The 22,420-nt window shown below is 39.1% G+C and overlaps 1 protein-coding gene across 9 annotated transcripts in view; it reads left to right on the forward strand.

Annotated features, from left to right (window-relative positions):
* The window catches only part of CTNND2 (catenin delta 2), a 647,710-nt gene that overhangs the window by 338,697 nt on the left and 286,593 nt on the right, over positions 1-22,420 (forward strand). For all 9 annotated transcript variants that reach the window (XR_004748506.1, XM_035318757.1, XM_035318750.1 and 6 more), the window contains 2 exons: positions 130-164; positions 643-759. Coding sequence is in view for 8 of the 9 variants with exons in the window: in XM_035318757.1 (XP_035174648.1) it covers positions 130-164; positions 643-759 (152 nt within the window). In the remaining variant the exon portion in view is untranslated. The remainder of the gene's footprint in view (positions 1-129; positions 165-642; positions 760-22,420) is intronic.

The raw sequence follows: 22,420 nt of genomic DNA on the forward strand, positions 1-22,420 counted from the left end.
AAAATAGTACCGGATAAAATCTATTATTTATTCTTAAGTCAGTTTCTTCAGAACAGATTTAGAGCTGAATATTGGTGGCACACTACTGAATCATTTCATAAAAAATTAACACTTTTTTTTTCTTTACAGTTCAACGGAAGAGCAGTTTCACTGGCAAACACAAGGTAATGTACTTATCATTAGAGTACTACAAATATTTCCTACCAGAGTAGTCATACTTCCCAAGGAAGGTCAAGGGGAAATCAATGTGCTTTTATGCAGGGGTGGTTTTTTTGTTTGTTTGTTTTGTTTTTATTGCTAGCATGTGAAAACTACCAAAAAAATGGCAAAACTTGGCAAAAGTTGTTAGGGTTGGCAAAAAGGACACCTAGAATAGTGCAGTCTTTCAAGAGGGGGCATTGCTGAACACCTCTAGCTTTTTCTTATGATGAGACCTGAACTTTCTCAATTAGCTTTTATTAATTCAAAGCCACACTTTCAAAAGACGGCATAATTTTCCTGGATCAATACGACCAGCCTCCTCTGAACATGTAATCTTGGTGTGTTCTCCATTCCTTCATCAGCTGTAACTGTACATGATCGCCTGTAACTGGTTACCTTTTGCCTTTCTTTCACTTTTTTCTTGTGTTGATGTTATTGCAGATGGTCAGAAGGATATAGAAGATGAGCTCACTACTGGTCTGGAGCTGGTGGACTCCTGTATTAGATCACTGCAGGAATCAGGGATACTTGATCCACAGGACTATTCAGCCAGTGAAAGTAAGTTGCTAAAAATGTGCTTTTCAGAACCGAGAAGTACTTGGAGCATTTTATTCTTTAAAACTAAAAAAAAAAAAAAAAAAAAAAAAAAAAGATACATTTTTACAATGTTTTTCTTGATTATTTTCTGAGGCTGGCAGAAGACAACGTAGTTGTGAGCAGGAAAATTGCCTCCCTGCATTTGCAATTTATTTTTTGATTTTGTCTGTAATGGAGGGAATCTTACTGGAAGCTTGTGGGCAAAACCCCTTGGAGTATATTTTAAGGAATATATTTTGTAATTGCAGTATGGCTGTACTATACTATGAGGTCATGTCACAAGGCTTCAGCATCACCACTGCAAAAGTAACTTTCAAACAGCATAGTTTCAGTATGCAAAAATAATACAATGAATTGTAGTGTGGTGGTGTGAGTAATTCTGATGTCACTTTTTAAACACTCAACCATCAGGTCGCTGGTACTCCTTAACACTCTAATTTTCAGATTGGTAAACAGACAAAAGCAGTTAGGTGAACTTCTTAAGGATGACACAGAAAATGCCAGCAGAAAAAAGAAAGCTGGAGCCTTTTCTTAAAGGTTGGTGTACTGGTCATTTAGCAGCTCTTCTGCTTGCAGAATTGTGCAGAGAGTGGATAGAATTTTTTTTGCTGGGATCAGCAATTTCAGGCTAACAAGTAGCAAAAGGGAGTGAGGGACGTGCCACTCAATGTATTAGTAGAGTAGACATCTACAAATGTTTGTGCTCATAAGTTGCATACACTGAGACAGTTTTCCAACAGGCTAACACCTCTGTTAGGAGATGTAACCCTAGACATTAAATAAGCAGGTTAATTCCCTATTTTCCATTACTTTTTTTCAGTCTCTCCTATCTGATACACTGTTCCCTGCTTCCACAAAACATGTGCAATTTCCTTCACTCCTGCTGCTGCTCCAGGCATTACCTTGACCTTTCAATTTTCTCTAGTATTCCTCTCTATGTCCTTCTCTCTGTTCCCTTGAGCCATTTTTTTTTTCAGTCCCCTGCTGCCCAGTACTCTATGACTGAGTCACATCTTTCAAGGTATCTGCCCAAGTTCAGCTTCCTCAAAAACAAAGGGGATGATTTCCTTTCCTTGGAAGGGCTAATGTGACACTGCTTTCTGCACAGCCCCTTTAGCAATGGTGAATCGTCACCTGAAATGTCATCATCGTTTCAAGTGAAAGCAAGGCATTGATTGCAAGGCAGAATTTTAATAAGTAAGTCAGAACATTTTTCAGAATTATCTTAAAAGAAGATTTGCAGTAAAATTCACAGCTGACAGTCCTGGGACAGTAGACAATTTTTCACTTTTCATGTACACAAGATTTCTGGGTCAACAATGTCACCTGCAGTTTCGGTAAGATGTTTGATCTGAGCAAAATCTTTTGTTGAGAAAGCATGATGTAACAATGTAAACCTTTATAATTTGCTCTGATGTTTGTTTTTTCACCCTTTTTTATTCATTTGGGGGTGAGGAGAAACAGACAATGATGGACATGATTAGGATTGTCTTCATACTGTGATTCTGTAGAAAAGTAAATCTGGGTGGATGGCAGCAGAGGAGATTGGAGGCAGGGAGGAGCTAGCATGGATGGGTATTTGGCAGAAACTGGTTGAAGAGGTGAAAACTAAGAAAAATGTCAGGGAAGGATGAGGGCAGTAAATGGAGAGAAATATGGGTAAGTGAAGAAAATTAGTACAAAACTTTCTGAGGAGTATCACTGAAAGATAAGATTCAAATAGGAATGTAGATAGGAAGGACAATAAGGAATGTGGGCAAATGGAAAACAGTGTTGGAGAAGAGGAGCAATAGGGATGGACTGTGGGGGGAACAAGCAGGAGAGGAACCAAGATTTGCTAAAGCAGGAGGCCAGAGAACTGGAAGCTGAATTTGCTTGGTTGGATGGTTGGATGGTTTCATCAGGAGATAGGTGAAGAGAGTCAACAACAGGGTGATGAGAATGACATTCAAGAAATGAAATACTGATAGAGTTATGGACAGGACAGTAGCTGTCCCTAAGAAATACAGATTTGGAGAGGACAGGCAGATGCATGTGCTCATAGGGGAGCAGGCTTCCCCACAGAGCTGCAAGCTTGATATTTTTCATTGTTAGGAAATATCTGTGAACCTTTTGTCAGTGTCCAATATTCCTCTGTTCAGGCCTCCCTCACAATGAAACTACATCACTATTTGCCATTTATGGTTGTAATTAAGAATCAGATATATATGCCAAAGCCAACAGCCACAGCTCTGCTCATCACTCATAAATGCAATTAGGATGTCATATGCTGGAGTTTCTTTTTGGTTGGGTGGTCTTTTTTCAATTTAGAATAAAACATCAGGGACACATCAGACAGTTAAAATGTTACCGTGTTTGCAAAGTTAAAAGTAACAAAGTCAAGGATGTCTGTACAACATAATTTGTCTTTCTTGTGACTGCATTATACAACAGTTATTATCACGTCCTGTTTTGAACATTATCTGTCCATGCCTCATTTACCCCAAAGATAAGGTTCAGACTGCACAACATACTGAAGGGGGGTTTCATCTTGAGTACTTCTAACTTTTCTAAGCAATGAGTAGGATGTATTTGCTAAATGATAACAAAAATCTCACACTTGGCAGTTCAACTTCTCACTTAAAATTGACTTTTATCTCTTTTGCATCCCAAAGTTCTGATGTCATAGCTGTGAAATCATTCACATTATCTTTTCCTGATACCTAGTTTTATTCATTAGTGGATTGTTTGCAGGTGTGTTGGGAACAAACATAACTAACCTATGGAGGCAGTGTCTCAAAGATATGGAGAGTGATATAAAGGGAAATTTAAAATGTACTCTGAAGTGTTTCATGATATTTGTATTTCATAGGCACTTTTTGTCTTAATTCCTTCCGTCTCCAAATAGGAAGTGAGAAAAATGTCTCACTTTCAAGTAGAAAACTCATTGTTTGTGATGCATTTGAACTAAATGATGAGAGTCACAGAGTAATCCGCCAGGGCTCCATTTTTTTTCTCTGTGTTGGACAATCTTCAAGGAAGGCCTGAGGTCATTCTGTGGTGAATGAGGCAACTGCACAACAAACACTGAATAGGTTTGCACTGTGCGCAAACACTGTGTACAAGGAGGGAGAGGAAGAACGATGGTTCATAAAAGGCATCTCAGTCATCTCCTATATTTAGAGGTCTTGAACTTGCAATTTTACTTAATTTTACTTCTGCATTTTGAATGCATAACTGTATTTTACATCACTAGGCTGACTCTGAGGAAGCATTTCTAGCCAGCCATAGCAGTTCTACACTAGTTGAGATAGATTTTTTAAATATTCATAAGAAAGCCTGGCCAGAGATGTGACCACATTTTCTTTTTCTGAACTGTGCGCATGCAGTGTAACAAGTTAATCTAAGAGTAGCTCTACCTTTGTAGAGGATTAGTGTGTCTGTAGTCAGAATCTTTATGATTCAGTTTTACGCAGTCTGACTTTCCCAGAATTATTTATAAAAAGTGGTCACATAGCAGGCACAGGCAGTTGTTATAATTCTCCAAATCCCAAATATCACGTCTGCTATTCCTTTACTAGCAAATAAAAGCTGTGGACATAGGCTAACAAGACACATCACATGAAAGTGGCTTACACAGGAGGTCTGTGTATAGTTAGTGGTGCTTGCTAATTATCTTTGCTGAGTGTGAATCAGCAAATAGACAAATGTACAGGTACCGCTACATAAAACTTTTATTAATATGGACCAAAACAAGCAGAGCGATTAATGATTAATTTTTTGAAGTAATTACTGTCAGACAAAGACACGCGGATTCATACCTGCTGTATTCTCTCAAGTTTTCTGTGGTTGTCCTGGGCCTGGCACAAGGCTGTATGCATCTGAGGGGTGCTCCTGCACTGTGGCCTATCTCTTTCTTCTGTCTCAACTTAGTATAAACTGGCTTCCCAGAAACACGTGTTTCTGCTTACAGATAAACAAAAAGTAAGGAAACTTCCAGAATTGTGAAGAAGGATGCAGCTGATTTAAGTCCTAAGCCTGCATATCCTTGTCCAGCTTTCTGTACTGCGCCAAATCCTCCTTGTCCTTGCATAGCTGTAGGTCTGTATCACTGCTGTCTCACTCCAGTTTACATCAAACAGGAGCTGACATGGTGTCAGTCAGGAGTTCAGATTGTCTTGAGTGCTTGTGGGGATGCCACCAGCAGAAGGCCACAATGGGTCACAAGAGAGGGACAGGAATCCACAGTAAGTGTAGGGACTGGAATCACTGGAGACAGAAACATGCAGGGGAGCAAAGTTTAGATGGGCTGGGGAACAGCATTCCGGACAGAGCTAACACTAGGGATGTTTCAGACAGACATAAGGCACAGAAGCATTGAGTGGTGACTGTAGGTCACATTTTGTGACCTACATTTTGTGAGAACTAAGTATGAGATGTTGAGACCATTCATTAATATTTTAGATTAGAAAGCTTGGAAAAATGGAGGGTGAAGGAAACAAAGGAAACTATTTTCTCCCCATCACTGCCCCACTGTCTCAAATCAAATAACTACTAAAGGTCCATTCCTTTTACTACCTGTTCATTATGCCTCCAGTTTTTTCCCCTACTGTTACATGTAAGAAGAATTGAAAAGCTGGAAAGGTTCAGGGAAAGAAGACGAGTAAACACAGATATACAACTGTGGGTGAAGAAGGCTGATTGCTGGAGAAAAGTTTTCATTACTGCCTGATAAGGTCACAGTCTGGCCTGCAGATAGGTGGAAAAGGTCCTGATGAACTGTCTGAGGCACTGAGATGTCCATCCTCCGTGACACAGAGAACCTGGAGGCCTCTGAGCGATCGTTAAATACCAAATTGCCTTTTCCTGTCTATGTTTGAAAGTTTGCATTTTAAAGATGGGTAGTATGAGTAAGAGTAAGATCAACATGGAATGAGAGGAAAATTTTGGTCCTGTATTTTTGTACTGTTCCTTCCCACTAGTTGCCCTTTGCCCCTGCCTCTATGGTTCATTAGCATGCCCCATCATGGACTGTCTGATACTGGCATAAAAATCGGTTCTGAAATAATTAGCTGAGGCAGATGGAGTCCTTATGAACCTGTACGGGTTGCAGTGATGAGGAGAGGCAATGGTTACTCGATCCGTCATGGCATTAGCAAAATGAGGGCTAGGCAGACTACTGAGATTATTGAGCTGATCCATTGACACTTTCTTCCTAACTTAAACCACAGGCTCAAATGTCTCCTAATCCAAAAGTCTCTAATTTTAATTTAAGGTATCTATACTTCTATCTGTCATGCTATTTCCTTTGCTTCAGTCTCCACAAAATGAACCTAAGACAGGTCTTAAAAGGATTATGGAGCAGATTTATGGAGCTTTTGGTGTTTAAGTTTCTAACTGAAATGGAATCGTCTCACCAGTTATTTTTCACTTGCTTAATCACTTTATGTGGACACCCTTCTTCTTTACTCTCCAAATAGTTTCTACAGACTGCAGCTACAGAGTTTTTGTTGACATGAATCATAAAAATTATTGGATCGGCATGACATGGTTGCAATTGTCTGATATTTTTAAAATGGTACATTCTGAACTTCGATTTAAAAGTGTTTGGTGTTGGAATTGCAGTTTTCCCCATCTGACGCGTCCAGCACTCCAGACAATTTTTTTTCACAGTTTCTGAATATATTTTTATTTACATCTGTGACCCTATTGCCCTATGCTCAAGATTAATTACAGACTGATAAGGGAATAAATACAGTGTAGATTAAATAACACTGTCTTCTTGGCCATCGCCATTTCAGAGTGCACTTGTTACATGTTAATAAAAATGCAGGCAGTTAAGGACATCTCAGCCCTTCTGGGGAAGAAAAACCATGGCTCACCACAGAGGACTCAGCCTCATGATATATGAACTCTTTTAGTCCCTTAAAACTATTTGCCCAAAATGCAGCCTGGATGGATAGTAGAACCATTTAGATGTCGCTTTTTATTCCTCTGAAGAATGAAAGATGTTACATGAACAGATAATCTTTATCTCAGGAAATTATATATAACTGTTGTATTAAACAGATGTGGTTTTGACTTAACTAAGCTGCCTAATTCTGAAGCTAAAAAGATGGGCTAAGCTCTTATTTTATTGTCTTAATTCAGTTTTGTTTCAGCATTTTTTTACAATAACAGAGATCCTCCTTACTCAGTGCGAAAGCAGATGTCCCAGTTTGAAAGAGCACTCCTTGTTCAACCTTTATGATTTTAATCTTTTATCAGCTGCTTTATTCATAGATATTGAAAATGGATTGAGACAAAAAGGCTCTATTTACACAATGAATGTGTAAAAAGATGTGTGTTTATGTGTTTTCAATCCCATAGCTCTTGCTTTGTGAAACTGCCACCTGTCAGATGGCTGACATGCTGAATGAGATGAAATTTGGCATCAGTGGACCTCACAATTTGTTGATAGATGAAGTTATTTCCATTTCATTATCTACTCTGAGTGCCAGGGTGATCCAGCTGAGTCATTCTTTGTGCACACAAAGGAGGTGTTCTCGTGGGATCTCCTGATAAACATACACACTAATAAAATCATGTGCTCTTTGAGTATGCTTCAGAAAAGAGAATCACCTTGGCAGTGTGCGTGCCCCTCTTTAATTTTAGAAATTGAATTTTTGGAGTAGCGGTGGCAGAAGTGTGCAACAAGGGTCACCTCACCTTTCCTCCTACTTTTCTTTCCCGTTGCATTAATGCAAACCTGGAAGTTGCCTGACTCAACAGTTCTTAGCTGCAGATAAATCATGCCAAGTATGAGGCCTGAGGAAGTTCTGATTTGCTGATAAAACGTCTGACAGTATTTTAATATATTCAGAGTAAATACTTATGGATGGACATTTCGGATGCCTGTCCTTATTCCATCCATCTCTTCTACTACAAACCTTTTCAATATATTGGCTTAAGAACTCTGGGGTTCCCAAGTCATCTTTGCCCAGTTTGTAATGAGGTATATCCTCTGAAAGGCAGACAAACACGAACACCTTTTGTTAGACGGTGGTCTCACAATTACTTGTTCTCACAGAGAAAGTTGTGCACAAATTGTCTAACCTGTGAATAAAGTTCTGCCTTTTGGAGCGTTCTTAAATAATTAGATTTCCGAGTAACAGGAATAAGATGTTACTTCCTTTATCCTTATTCACCTTCCCTTTCTGGCCCTAGTCACCCTAAATACGAGCACAAAATAATCATCATGTTGTTCAACATAGTAATAGCCACTGGCCAGCAGTGAAACCAGTGCCTACAACACTGAGACCTGGTCCCCGTGGCAGTCCTCAGGGGGAGCTTAACGTCGTTACAGAAGAGATGACCACGTAAAGTTGCTGTGTATTCATTGCTAAACCCTGTGAAGACGTGAGGATCTGATATTATGGAGCAAGCCCTAGTGCTGACCCAAAAGCCAGCTTTTACATCTCAGAATCAATGTTTACAGCCAGCGCTGCCTCTGGAAATGCTCCGTCAGCACCAAGCATCCTTAGCTTGGACTTAATTTTTTTATCCTCTGTCAGAGTCTGAGTTCAAAGGTGTTGAGAGTAGCTCCAGATGAAAAGATGCAGTTCAAACACTGTCATTACATACTCTATACCTTCCTTTGGTCACCTTTGCTCCTTATCACTGGTATCAGCATGGTAAGGTTTGGGTAAAACGAGCATGTCTTTGCTGCTAGCATACTGCATCCAATTAAATTCATGCCGGTCTTCTCACTTCAAGAGTGTGAATGACTTCTTTTTTTTTTTTTCCTTTTCCTTAATGGTCACTCCCCTTGTGCAGGCAGGAGAAGGCCACTGCAAAGAGTCAGACTTAGGAGCAGAGGCACATCAGGGGCTCTCACCACCAGCAATCCTGACAGCCTTTGTCATCTGTTTCATCAGCTGTGGTCTGCCACGGCTTTCAGGCAGTGGGGTGTTACAGATTGTGACTCAGGTCCAGCTGATCTCACTCTGCTGAGGTGCTCAGCTTGTCTTCAGGCTCACGTGTGATTTTTTTCCAGCAGGAGGCCTGGGGAAGGCTGAAGGAGCCAGCAGCATTTGGGGAAGCAGCTTCTGCTTTTGCTTGTTCCTCAGGGCTAGCGCAGGGGTTGCTGTGGGCACCCTCCTGTGCCTGACACCGGCTGCCTAGGCTCTTCTGCAGACATGTTACAGACCAGTAGGGTGCCCAGGAGGATTTGTAGGCTTCACAGGGAGAGAGTGCTAGAAGGCACTGGTAGAACTCTCCAAAACCTGACAGTCCAGTATGTTCCTGTCCTGTTGGATCTAAATGCTGACTCCATTTTAATCTCTCTTCTAGCCTTCTCCCTTCCTGTGCTCTCTCGTCCTTTGCTATCCCATCTTTCCATAAACTACCCATTCCTGTCTTACCAAACCTGTATGCCCATTGCTTCCCTTCTTGCTTCAGTTCCATCTTTTCTTTTCCAGTTCCTTTATCTTTCTTTTCACAAGTCATGAAATAAAAACTCAGTGCCCTGCCCCCAAAACCTTATTCACCCTCAGAGAAAAAAAATATAAAAAATAATAATAAAAACATACTTTCTGTATAAAAGGGGCTGTGTAATTCTCACTTTTTACATGTTTACGTAACTTCAGGCTAATCCACATTGCTCATTGATGTGTCATGTTGCAAGTCCAAAGGTAACACAATGACAACATTACAACAAAGTCATTTGTAATTTCCCTCCACTTCAGTACAGCAACCTATTGTCTGATTTCCTGTTTCAATGCACTGTTACCTAGAACGTGTCTCTCAGGGTTCCGTTATCTCAGGTTATGCCTGCATGATGAAATGGACTTTTTTATGTATCAATACCATACTGATGGAATATTACTTCATATTACTTCACATCTGAGCTTGCTTGTCCTGAGATGAGCGTGACTGGGGTACGTGGTGTCATTTCATGCTGTGTAAGTGACTTACAACCCTTGCCTAAATAAAACAACCCTTTATTTAGCTTTATTACTGTGCTTCAAAATGTGAAAGTTGAATTAACACAGGAGTAATAACAGCTGGTAAAGTATATATGGAGAGGGAGAACGGAAAGGTGAGAGCACTGAAACCAGGAAAGCAGGAGCAATTAGTAGTAGCTTCAGAGGTGGAAAGGAGGCAATGATCAGCCTGTAATGATTAGCCCATGGCAAACTCAAATCCTGCACAAGTAACCAGGTGTTCCCTCATCCACTGCAGGAAGCAGTTACTGAAACTCATTAGAAAGTGACAGTGACTTATGGTAGCATCTGTAGAAGCAGAACATAGGAAGATTTTTGGCATCGGAACTGGCAGCGGGGAAGTGCATCAGTAAATATTTTGTCTGTAGCATGGGCCAGGAAACAAGTGCACCCACATCCTCATGACAGACTGATAAAGCACTCACCCTACTCGTGCCGTAGCGGTATGCCAGCACCCGCGCTTTCAGCACGGTTAGAAGTGCCAAGAGCTGCACGGCTCTGTGATCTACCCACGCCAGCTCATGAGCACGAAACCAGCCTGTAGGTACAGCTGTGCAAAAGAGGTAATTGGCTTGTTGGCCTATGTGAAATGTGTGTGGAGCAGATCATCTTGGCAGGTATGGTTTTGGCCTTAATGTCTTTTGTGTTACGTGGAGTTTACAGAGCTCTCAGTGAAGTAGCTGTTGTATGACAGCACAGAGTAAGGAGTCACCTCCGTTTTTTTTTTTTTTCCATTCTGGACTTAGAAATGGGGAAACACATTTTGTGAGTACAATATGGGAGCACTGGGTGGTGCATGTTCGTTGACACTTAATAGAAAAAAAAGAAGCAAAAATACAGCAAGAAAATCTTCGGTGCACAAGGAGTTTGCTGCCACTATTTCTCTGCAAAGAACCTCTTGAAAACTGCTGCTTGTGCTGGAGATGTTGCATAGGTGAATTATGGGTGTCTGGGTGTATTTTCATAAAACCTCCACCCAAATGCACAGAGAAGTTTTAGGCAGTGTTTGTCTTCAACCCACATAGATCAGGGGCATACCTTCTGTTTTATGGCTTGGGTGTTTATGGCATATGAAAAAGTTTCTCATAAAATTTTGACCTTGTTGACTTACTTGTTAGTAAACGGACTTCCGAGGCAGTGTTAAATACATTCTGAGCTGGTTCACCTCAGAAACCAAATAGCCATTTTCATTTGTGGACAGAGAAGATTCAAAATTTAAGCCTATTAAAGGTCAGGGAAAAAAAAAAAAAAAAAAAAAAAAGTTATACTTTGCACGTCAGAGGAAACCTATTCTGTGCTAGTAGTTAAGTTCATAGAGCAAAGTAAGAGATGCAATGATACCTTTTGGTATCCGATCTAGGTATCTGTGAATGGTTGTATATGCTTTGTAGTCAGAAGCTGACGTTTGTTTGTTTTTATTTTTGCTAACAGCAAAAATAGTCTACCAGAAGAGATTTGTCTGATTTTTTTTGATTTCTGATAATGCACTCAGCTTTCATATGAGTCACGCTTGTGTGATGTCTGTAACCATCTGATTTTATTTCCTAGAAATAAAAAGGGAACACTTTCGTTCAATACTATCAATAGCAGCCTTAGGCTGTGCTGGCCAGAGAGGGCAATTAGGAACACTTGAAATTGACAGTTGGTCTTATAAGGTATAAAATGCTTCCAAAAATTACGATTTAATCATACAAAAGATGTTCTTAATTTACTTGGCTTTTTTTCCTGGAAACCAAGCACACACGCCATTTTAAAAGTGTTTATTTCTTGCAAAATGGGAGATCGGTTGACAATGAAAACATAAATTAAAAAAAATAATAATACAATTATGTATGCCAAAATTCAGTGTTACCCAAATGGAAGCATGAGACTTCCTTCCTACTCAGATTGCTGTCTGCATAGCTGCACACTGTGCATCATCCTGCATGCAAGTTTCTTCTTGCGGCCACCTTCAGAAACATACCTAATCCCATCCCCAAAGCCCGGTTTGGTTTCTGTTCTACTGTTGTTCCATAGTCTGATCTTTTAATAGGCAGGAAACTTCTGCTACATGGAATACTGTGTGACTTCTGCCACTCCTAGTATTGCATACCACCTACAGAGTTTCACAGAAGTAACATCACCATCAACAAATCAGGTTGTTTGTGGAAAGAAGTGGTTTGTATTCCTGGTGTAATTCACATCATGTCTACTTTAGGCCACTGAGAAGGTTTTGTAGGCAGAGGCTCCTCACAAAGGTGTAACGTGCCAGCAGAAATTTTCCTGCCAAAACAGCTCCCGATCAACATTACACATCCCTAGACAGAAGGCTAGAGGATATTACTTTTCCTCTTTGTGTCCTCTGTAAATGCAATTGAGCTGTTATCCTTGCAGCCCATCTTTCACCCATGCTCTTTCTATCCATTGTTCCTATAAAGCCCATCATCCTAATGGCTAATGATAAATTATGTCTTTCAGATAATATCTGATTTCAATATGTGCAGAGTTTAGCCAGCTATTTCATAAAATATGATAAATCTTCCACAAAATAAGTTGCTTAATCCTGAGGTTGTTTAAAAATTTGCAGTAGTAGCTTATCCTTGTTTTTAATCTAAATTTCAGACAGTTTTTTTTTTCTATAAAAATCAAAGACAAGGGGAATTTCTGTATCCTGAGCTTAAATATGTTTATACCTATTATTGCTTGTTGCTTATCTTTAGGTCTTGATCTCTAACATCTCCAATAATTTCTTTCATTCTAAACAGAACTCCCATTTTTTTCTTACTATCAAACTTTACCAAATATTGCTTATGAAAGAAGATTCATCTGTCTTGCATTTTGTACAAACATCTGGAGTAATGCCATGTCTGGATGGATATAGAAAGTAAAACATAATGCTCTCTCTGAGTAAATAACACTGAACTTAGCTTATTATTTCAGGGTTGCTTTAGGCTTTGCTATGTTGCCTTGTTCTATGAGTCTGGGGTTTCATATTTGCCACATATGCTTCCAAACTTTCAAACAACTTTTATTTTATCTCAGTGGAAATTCTATTACATTCATAATGTACCACCTACAAATTTTTGCCATCCATTGAGAAGTTCCTTCTCTTTAAACACTTCCTCACTCAGTTCAGCTATTTTTTCTGTTTTTCTTCTTGTTCCTCCCAGGTGCACAGTTAGTGAATTTAACCACCAGGCAGTATGGCTTTGCAGTAACGTGCTGGAGTCCCGATAGTCGGTGCTAGTACTCATTATCCAGCAGCCTTGATTGCAGAACCACCCCTGAGAGTCACTGACAGAGGAATTTCTAAATGCCTTTCTCACTTCAGGTCTTATCGTTTCCGACTACTTCTTGTGGATGTTTGTGGTGCTTTGCTGTCCCACGCAGCACTGATTTATTATTTCAAATCCTAACCAAAGCTTTCTGTTTTTCTCTTACAATAATGGCCGAGTTTTTATCGGCATAAGCATATGATAACCAGAAGGCAGTGAAACCATCTTCTGTTCCCAGTTCACCTACTCTTGAAATAGAGTGATCTTTGTCTTTTATTCTAGCAGTAATTAGGCTAGAAAGAGAGTTAGAAGGGATATCCTTGTATTATTCCCTCACATAATGGTATCAGCCTAGTTTTTACATCTTTTCTCCAGATATGTATCACTTATAGGCTGCTTGGATGAAAATGAGCTTAGGCTACATTTCTGAATGCATTCCACCAAATTCCATTTTCCAGTACCTAAAAATATGTTCTGTAACAACACTACAACCCCTTTCTGTATCCGTAGGTAGAACATAGCCTTCTTAGTATTGGTAGAGCATGATATTGCATATAAATTACTTTCCATTTCTGTAAAACAAGTTCATTTTCAGTGTACTTGTTCGAGAATGCTGCCTCTCATCTAAGGAGATATGCTTGTTTCATAACAAGGGAGCTACTTTAATATAAAGTTTATTACTTATTCCCTCAGTTGAGGTATGTGTATGCTTTTTCCCCCCTTTTTTTGAGCTTTATGCATTACTAGGCCATGGAATACCTGTGTTATGTTGCAGCTGTGACATTCTTTATTGTAATATAGAGGTACTGACATTTGTAATATTTAGTATCTCCTAGAATACAGATCTTGAAATATTTTCTCATTATATTACAGCTACTTGTTGTCTTCTGTCTGAGATGTGACTAACAGCTGGCTTTAAAGTCCTTCTTTTCCTACAGAATGTTTGACCAATTGTAGCTGACTAGATTTGTCTTCATCGATACATATAATTTTTTCCTCATTATTTTTTCTCACGACATCTTATGCATAGTAAGCCTCTGACGCAAGCCCATGTTGATGGCTGATTATCTTCTTCGGATTTTATATTTTCCTGTGGTCTAATTTTTCCTTTTTCTGTCTGTAATTAAGAAAACATCTTCTTTTTATGATATCCACAAAGGTCTCCCTTCTAGCTCCCATGGCTTTCCCTACATCTGACCACTGCCTCTGCTGCTTCCAGCTACCCTCATTGCAACTTCCACAGAGACAAGAAAATGGGGATGAGAGAAGTCTGCGCTTAGGTAGGGAGGTGGCTGTTCCTTGCCATCCTGAGCAATCGTCTGCAGGGTTTCCCTCACCTTCCCTCCACTCAATTCCTCAGCTTTCCAACGCTGTCTGAAATCATCTCAGTGACAGAGAGTTTCTTCAAAGAATGTTTCAGATGATCTTGAAAATAAGCCATGCTGCAGTAGAGGGTTTTAAAACAAACAAATGGTCTTTGCCCTTCTGTTTTTGAGGGAAATTTTACTCCTGGTCCCAGCCTGATTCTGAGAGCAAGACTTGGAAAAGAAGAGGCACCAGTGAGATGACAAAGAATTTAGTATCACTGGAAATGGGTCTTTAACTATCATCCCCTCATCTCTCTCTACCATCGAATACTGTGGAAACACCCTTTCAGATTACAGTCAAGGGCTCTCCCTGTTTTTGTTGCCTTTCAGTCTAGTTTTAGGATTTTTCCAGCTTTCCAGCTACAGCTGAGTAGTCAGAAACTGAATGCCCACTCTACAGATACCTGACCTGATCTCCTGATTTTATTATTATTATTATTATTATTATTAATACTGAATTTGTTTTAATCATACATCTCTTTGCAAAACTGGGCAACAGTATGCAACTAGGCTTTAGAAGTGGTTAGCAACTACTTTGCATGACTATACACACTTAAACAAAGAAAAGTAGGTTGTAGGGTAGGAATCAATATTTCACACTGAAACTAAATGACCTAAGAGGAAGAAGGAACAGTAAACAATGACTTTTGGTATTTGAAATCCTTAATTAGGCCTATATGAACACTTAGAAGATGATTCTTCCAGCTGGAATGTGAGGCACCTCAACCTATTAACTCTGTAAATGAATGTTTAAAGGACATTAAAAGAGTTTCGCTAGTGCTTTGTTTCAACTCTTACCCAAATGAGCAAAGCAGGTTGAAGAATGTGTGAAGTGATTAATTACACTAATTAAAAACACTTTATTTACACTTACTCTATAATTTATCATTACTACTTCTGTCAGTTGATCGAAGGTGAGTGAAGTGTTGTTTATAATTGGTATGTGAGCTAATTAAATGTTCGTTCTAGCATGCTTTGGTCTATTTCCTTTGTCAATTAGAACTGGCATTGCAATAGATGATTGACCAAATGGAAATGTATAACACAGTAATTGTGCTCCAGTTTACTACTTAATTGGAGAGGAAATGTGCCTCAGTAATCCAATGAGTTTAAATCTTAAGCAGAGAAAACATCCTGCTTTTTCCACTCGCATGATATTTTCACTGGAAACTTCACATGGAAAACTAAGTAACAAGCATGTAATTATCTCATGGAGGCTGACTAGGTGTGTATTTCTGTAGTTTGCAGTACAATCATTTTAGCCAATTCAGAAGTAATTATTGCATACATTTAGAATACTGAATTAATCATGCCCTTACCTTGTAATAAAACAGTACTGTATGTAACTTGTCATTATATGGTAATTATTTGATCATTCAACAACTAACAGATAATGTATTATTGAATGCTTCTTACATGATAGCTTCTATTCTGTAATATGAAATATTAGTCCTGTTTAATATGTTTAATAATTCTTTTTTTTTTTTTTTTTCTATTGAAGATTGACCATACAATAGCTATATTGCATGAACTAAAAATATCTTGACTTGTCATGTATGGTGAAGCTCCAATTTCTAAGAATTTCCTATGTGATGTATTCCATGAGATACTGCAGTCTACCTACTAGGAAATGAGTAACTTTTCAGATGATTGACTGTCAGACAGTAGGGATAGGCTGTCATTAAAACCATCACAGGGAATGATTTCTTTGGTTTCTTTGTGTGAGTTCCTCCTTCACAATAATCCCACATTCTAAATCTGGCTATTTCGTTTTGTGAACCAGCAACAGCACTACAAGATAAGGTTGGGGGAAAAAAAAAAAAAAAAAAAAAAAAAAAGTTCTCTTAGGTTATAATAAAGTTAATCCACAGACTCCTACTACCTTACCTGGCTGTCCTGTAGATAAAAATATATCAGTACCAATACTGATCATACCTAATTCTTATCAGATTTTACATCATGTATTTGTTTCTAAATCCTCACTCAGGATATGCTAATATTGCAAATAGCAAAATTTAATAGGCTGTTTTTCTTCCCTCCACCTCTAATCAGTGTAAATGTAGTGCACCGGTTTCTCAGCACTTCATGTCTTCTCAGCACTTACGAAAGTTAACTCCTAGAAATGCTTAACTTCTGACACAGTTAAGCTCCTTGGACTCCAAATTCCCAGTGGCTTTCTGACATGAGATACTCTTTTGCTTATGACCACTATGGGATATGATCTGGAAATCACTGCTACTGCATGTTCACCAGACAGGGACCTTCTGAAAGAAGGGAAGAGAACACGTCATGACTCACCAGCTCTTATTCACAACCAGCTCTGATTCTAACAGCTATTAGATTGCTGATAGCTGTGGTGCCTGTTTTTTGTCATCTCTCACTGAAGCTCCAGTAGGCATTTATGACTATCCACTGAATCAAAATTCAGTACTGTGCTGATTAACTCTGGTCGGTCTTTTATTATTATTATTATTATTATTTAATCCTTTCTCTGCTTAATTCGGGCATCCTTCCTACTGGCCCAGGACTGTGGATTGTGGTGGGCAGCTGAGCACCCGGCTTCTCTCCGGGTTTGTTTCCAAGGGTGTGAAGAAATCTGCATTCCATTGTCTTTGAATTTGGCAACGTCAGGGAGCGTTAAATCCCTCTTTTTGCAGGAGGACCAGCAGAAAGAAGCATCCCTTTAAAATGTGGAGCATGCTGATGTAGTTGGTCTGCTAATGACATGGAGTAGCCCAAACTGGGCTGAATTGCTGAGATTTGATTTCTGTTCAAATGTATCTACTCATACTGCTGACGTGAGGACAGGCTGCCTCTGTCAGTGACCTTCTGCCGCCCTTCAGCCCTTTCTGTGACCCACCAGGGAGTTGGTTTTCGGTGCTGCTCCATTGCCCGCATGTTCTAGCCAAGTGTCTGCTGCCTCTGCCCAGTGCCACTCTCTGCCCCAGATGCACTGGACTCACCCTGCAGGCACTGGGAAGGGCAACTCCACTGAAGAAGATACTGATTTGACATAGCTGTGAGGTCAAATGCTTTTCAGCTGGACTTCTTGCAGTCCTATGGAAAAGCTTACTTTTACAAACAGTATTCCTGATAGATAAAATCTCAACAGAAAAAAAAAATATATATATATATGGAAAAAATGAGTAGTTGTACAGCATTTCAGATAATATAGCTTCTCTTTTCCAGCACCGTATTTTTTTAATTGACTTTATACTGTACTTTCAGTTGGTAAATTTTCTCTGTAAGCATACTTCACTTTCTTACACTTAAAATATCTTAAAAACTGACTTGACTCTTACTGAAATTGCCAGGTGTACTTCAATGGATTTGAATATAATAGCCTTAGCCCCTGAGGATTTCTGACCATACAAAAATGGACATTCTGGACCTTTTTTCACTGTGTAAGTGAGGTTGTTCTGATGAAATGTAGGTAAAAAGTCAGTTGCAAAAGTGAAACAAATTTCTGTGATGAACAACATGGTACTATTTAAAAGCAAACTGCACTTTTTTTTCAAACAACAGAAAGCTTCTTTTATCTTGTTTTGAGTAGGCTGCAAAGTGTTGTTTGAAAAAAAAGGGCAATGTAAGGTATGACCTAAACAGAAAAATATAGTAAAATAATTATGCGGGTAGAATTGTGTTGTTATGTTACCATTTTTGTTTCCCTTGCTGGTCTATACTATTTTATTTCTTGGATAAGAAGTAGAATGAGAAGTTTATGTGCATCTGTTCTATTTTTTATGTGTATTTGTAACTGTTTTTTCCATTGTCTTAGAATTCACTGGTAGAGCCAGACCAGTACCTGCAGGTACCGAGAAGTATCTTATTATTCTGCTGTTCTGAAACAATTCTGTCTGTATGCAAACACTCACTGAACAAGAATAACTTATTTTAAAAAGAAATCAAAGTGGAAGTTTTGGTTCTTGCTCTTTTTTTTATGTGGTTGGCTTGGATTTTTTTGATTCTGAATGTTGGAAGAAGGAAGAGGAGGTATTCTGAAGAAAGCTGAAAAGGCACAAGATCTGATTTCCAAAGAAAATATTGCACTTAAAAATAAAAGGACAAATGTTTTCATAATTTCTTTTTTTTTTTTTCTTTTCCATTTTTGACACAGACTTAGATGATTATAATCAGAACTCTTTGTGTGGCTTTGATTTCCTGTAACCAACTGTTACTATGATTTCATTGAATTAATAATAATCTCATCGTTTAAGACCACTCACTTCCTTGCTTTGGTTTTTAAATAGCTACGCTACACCAGATTGCAGCATTGCACATTGTATTATCATCCAGAAAGAAGTACAATGGCTTGAGGTGAAATCATGCCATGCAACACCTCATCCTCTACAGGTAAAGGGCTCAGTAACAGCCCCTGCTGTGCCTGGTGAGGCTAATTCTGCAGCCCCACACTTCTGCAAGCTCTGTGACCAACCCTTGCCAGAAGCAGTGAGATGCTGCACAGCTTCTCCTTCGTCAGTGGTTTGTGATGGAGTCTATTAATCAGCAGCTTATATTTATGGCCGTATGCAACATACTTAAGGCCATAAATCAGCTCGTTCACAGTAATGCCAGACTCTGCTTATTTTCTGGAGCGTGTCCAGAGAAGGGCTACAAAGCCAGTGAAGGGCCTGGACACAAGTCCTGTGAGGAGTGGCTGAGGGAACGGGGTTGTTTGGTCTGTAGAAGTGGACGCTCAGTGGAGACCTTATTGCTCTCTACAACTACCTGAAAGGAAGGTGTGGGGAGCTGGGGGTTGGCCTCTTCTCACAGGTAACTAGTGATATGAATAGAGGGAATGGCCTCAAGTTGTGCCAGGAGGTTCAGGTGGGAAATGAGGAGACATTTCTCCTCAGAAAGAGCCGTCAGGCATTGGGATGGGTTTCCAAGGGAGGTGGTGGCATCCCCGTCCCTGGGGTTGTTTAAGGAAAGGTTGGACCTGGTGCTTAGGGACATGGTTTAGTGGGTGACATTGTTAGTAGGGGGATGGTTGGACCAGGTGATCTTGAAGGTCTTCTCCAACCTTAGTGATTCTATGATTCTCAAATACAGTGTGGCAGAAGGGCAAGTGTAGGGCAACTTGATGCTGCTGTCCTTAGTGGTGGGACTCCAGGTAGGCCAGAGTCTTGCAGGGGATCTGCTCCCCTTCCCTGTTGACCTTGAAGTAAGCGTGCCAGGTATTAGCAAGTACTCCAAAATTCTTAAACTATGAGGTTTTTAAAGGAGAAAAAATAATAAACTATAACACAACTGACAGTAAGAGGGGTAGGTAATACAAGCTAATGAAAAGGGCTTCCAAAGAAACCTGTCCCCTCCTCTCACTCTCTGAATAGGTGACTCTTTTCTTCTAACCCTGCCATGCCTTCCAGCACCTGGGTTTCCAGACTGTGAAGTAAATTGCCATTTGCCTTCTCTGATTCCTGGAGAAGTCTTCTGCTCTCCTTCACCCCTGAGGTTTCCTTCCGGGTTGGCTCCCTGCTGTAGGAATGTCCTTCATCCTCTTCTGTTCCCTTCTTGCCTGGCCTTCTCTGTGCTCCAGAAGCTTTCCCCAGCTTAAGTGCACTTTTATTTCCCAAGCAAGGTACACACCCACGAGTTCCTCACCAAGCCCCAGGTTACAGCAGCCATGGTGAGGAAGGCAGGCAGCCTGCCCCACTGTTCTGCAAGCGGTGAAGAGCAAGAGGAGTGTATTGTCTGCAGAAGGTGTTCACCAAACTGAAAACAAGTAGAGGGTTGATTACTGAACCCTGCTTCATCTTTAGAAGCTGGTCCACAGTGGTTCCTCCTGAGGCATGATGGCACTGACTTAGTACAAATGTGAGTGCAAGTTCAGGAAACTATTTTACTGATGATAATACAGGAGGAAAGTGACATCCACTGAATCAGTGCAAGTTTGGTACTGTCCACCATGAATAAGCCACCACTAATATTCTCCCATAAGAAGAATAGGCGTTTGGTGAAAAAATGTATGGGAAAGCAGGTAGTTATGTCCTCCCGAACAGCAACAACATAAAATGTAGTGCAAATATTTAAAACAGCGTAATAAATACTCAGTATCTGCTAAACTGAACCTTATGAAGCTGGAACTTTTGGTTTTCAAGCATATTTTAAATTGAAGATTGATATTTAATTATGTAGCATTAAGGTAACAAATTAGATTGAATTATTCCAATAGCTAACTGTTGATTTGGAGTACCTGACTGAAAATAAAGAATTTACAGTTGCTTTAATGCTTCCAAAAACAAATGGAAAATAATTGCATACACAATTTCTTGTACTAACACAATGGAGTTGAAATTGTTGCCAGGTAGAAAGAGTAGTTTGCTGTAAAGAGCCATCAGTAAGCCTTACCATTTATTGCTGTGTATAGCAGTACACAAACAAACCACTTTCTTCTCTTCTGTGTGAGCTGATGGCTCTTCAGAGGGTTTGTCTGTGCCTTCAAATTGAAATCTCAAGAATCCTGATGCGATCCATCTTTTCCCTATCAAGATGATGGGACTACTTGTAGTCACTAAATCCTAAAAAAGGAACTTGTGTTTTTTCAAGATCACTCTGATCTCAAATGTGCCTTGCATTCTCTATGCTTGTTTTACACTTAGTTATTTGCAGGTGAGCAGACACAATTTTGTTCTACTTTGGGTTGAGAACTGAGAGTATGTTTGAAATTTAAATATCTATCTGTCTATTTCTCTCAAATGACTTTGCAATTACTTTACTCAAATGCATGTAGGTTATAACAGCTCATTACTCTGCTTGTTAAGGTACAAAATAAAAACTTTTATCTAATATTTAGTGAGTTCACAGCCATGTGCTTCACACTTTCTAACTTTTTATTTATTTATTTATTTCCCCAGTTTGGATATATTTCTTAAAGTGCATTGAAGCATTTAGGCTAAATGGTGCAGGGAGCCCATGTATGTGATCCTAGCTGGCTACATACATCCCTAGTGAGCAATAGTAATATGAAAAGAATGCTTAAAAGCCAGATGCAATGAAAATTTAAACATATTGAGTTCATAGCATGTGATAGTTTAATCATTATTTAAGCTTTAGAAATGTCATAGCATAATTACTTTAAGAATGAGTTGAAACACTTTCATGTGTAAAAATTTCTTGCTTGCTTCAACTTTTTTCCCCTCCTGGGAAAGTTATGCTTTTGTGAATTTTGCGGACTTAATCACGTCGTTTGATCGTAGGCAAATTTTCAGTGAAAATTCAAAATCTGAAAGGTTAAAAGGTTAATATAACATCTAAAATATATATTTTAAAACTATGCCTATATTTTCTGTATGATCTTTAAAGAAAACTATGAAAATATTTTTCTTATTAAAGAAAAAAATTGCAACAAAAACAGTTAAATGGAAAATGCTTAATAAGGGTTATCTGCAGAGTCAGGGAATAGAAAGCTACCATATATTGGCTTTTTAAGCATCCACGCATGATTAATTCAACTCTCCTGTGCATGTGACATTAATAACCTCTCAACATACATGAAGCCCTGCCTTCTTCTGTGATTGTAAGGAAAATACAAGGCCCAGAACTTATTTTCTAAATTTGTCCTAGATCTGGAATATTCTGATGAATGAGATTGATTTGGCAATTGATAAACTGTCAGTATGTAAAATAGTGTCATAATCACTGTCTGCATTCAGATGCGAGCACTTCCACTGTTACACAGCCTACTGCTTTTTTTTTAATTTTTTTTTATAATATGAGCCATTCAGGTTGGATTTGGGAAAATGTCAGTTATAATGAGTCTGCCATTTCTGAGAAACAAGCTGGGGAAAAAATATTTTCCATGTTAATTCTGGGGAGAAGGGGGGTTACTTGCACATTTTTAAATGGAAATCTTTGTAATCATCCTCTTAGCAAAGACTTGCAAGACACAAAATTTGGCATTTGTATTAGAGATGTATTGGGAATTATTTCTGGTGAAATTCATTGAAATTTGACTGTCGTAAGTCTCTTTAAAATTTTTCCATGTGTGCTATCGGAGCTAAACCAACATTATCATTTCACATCCCTTAAGGTTTGT

The sequence above is a fragment of the Oxyura jamaicensis genome, chromosome 2 (genome assembly GCF_011077185.1).
Source record: "Oxyura jamaicensis isolate SHBP4307 breed ruddy duck chromosome 2, BPBGC_Ojam_1.0, whole genome shotgun sequence".
Taxonomy (NCBI): Eukaryota; Metazoa; Chordata; class Aves; order Anseriformes; family Anatidae; genus Oxyura; species Oxyura jamaicensis.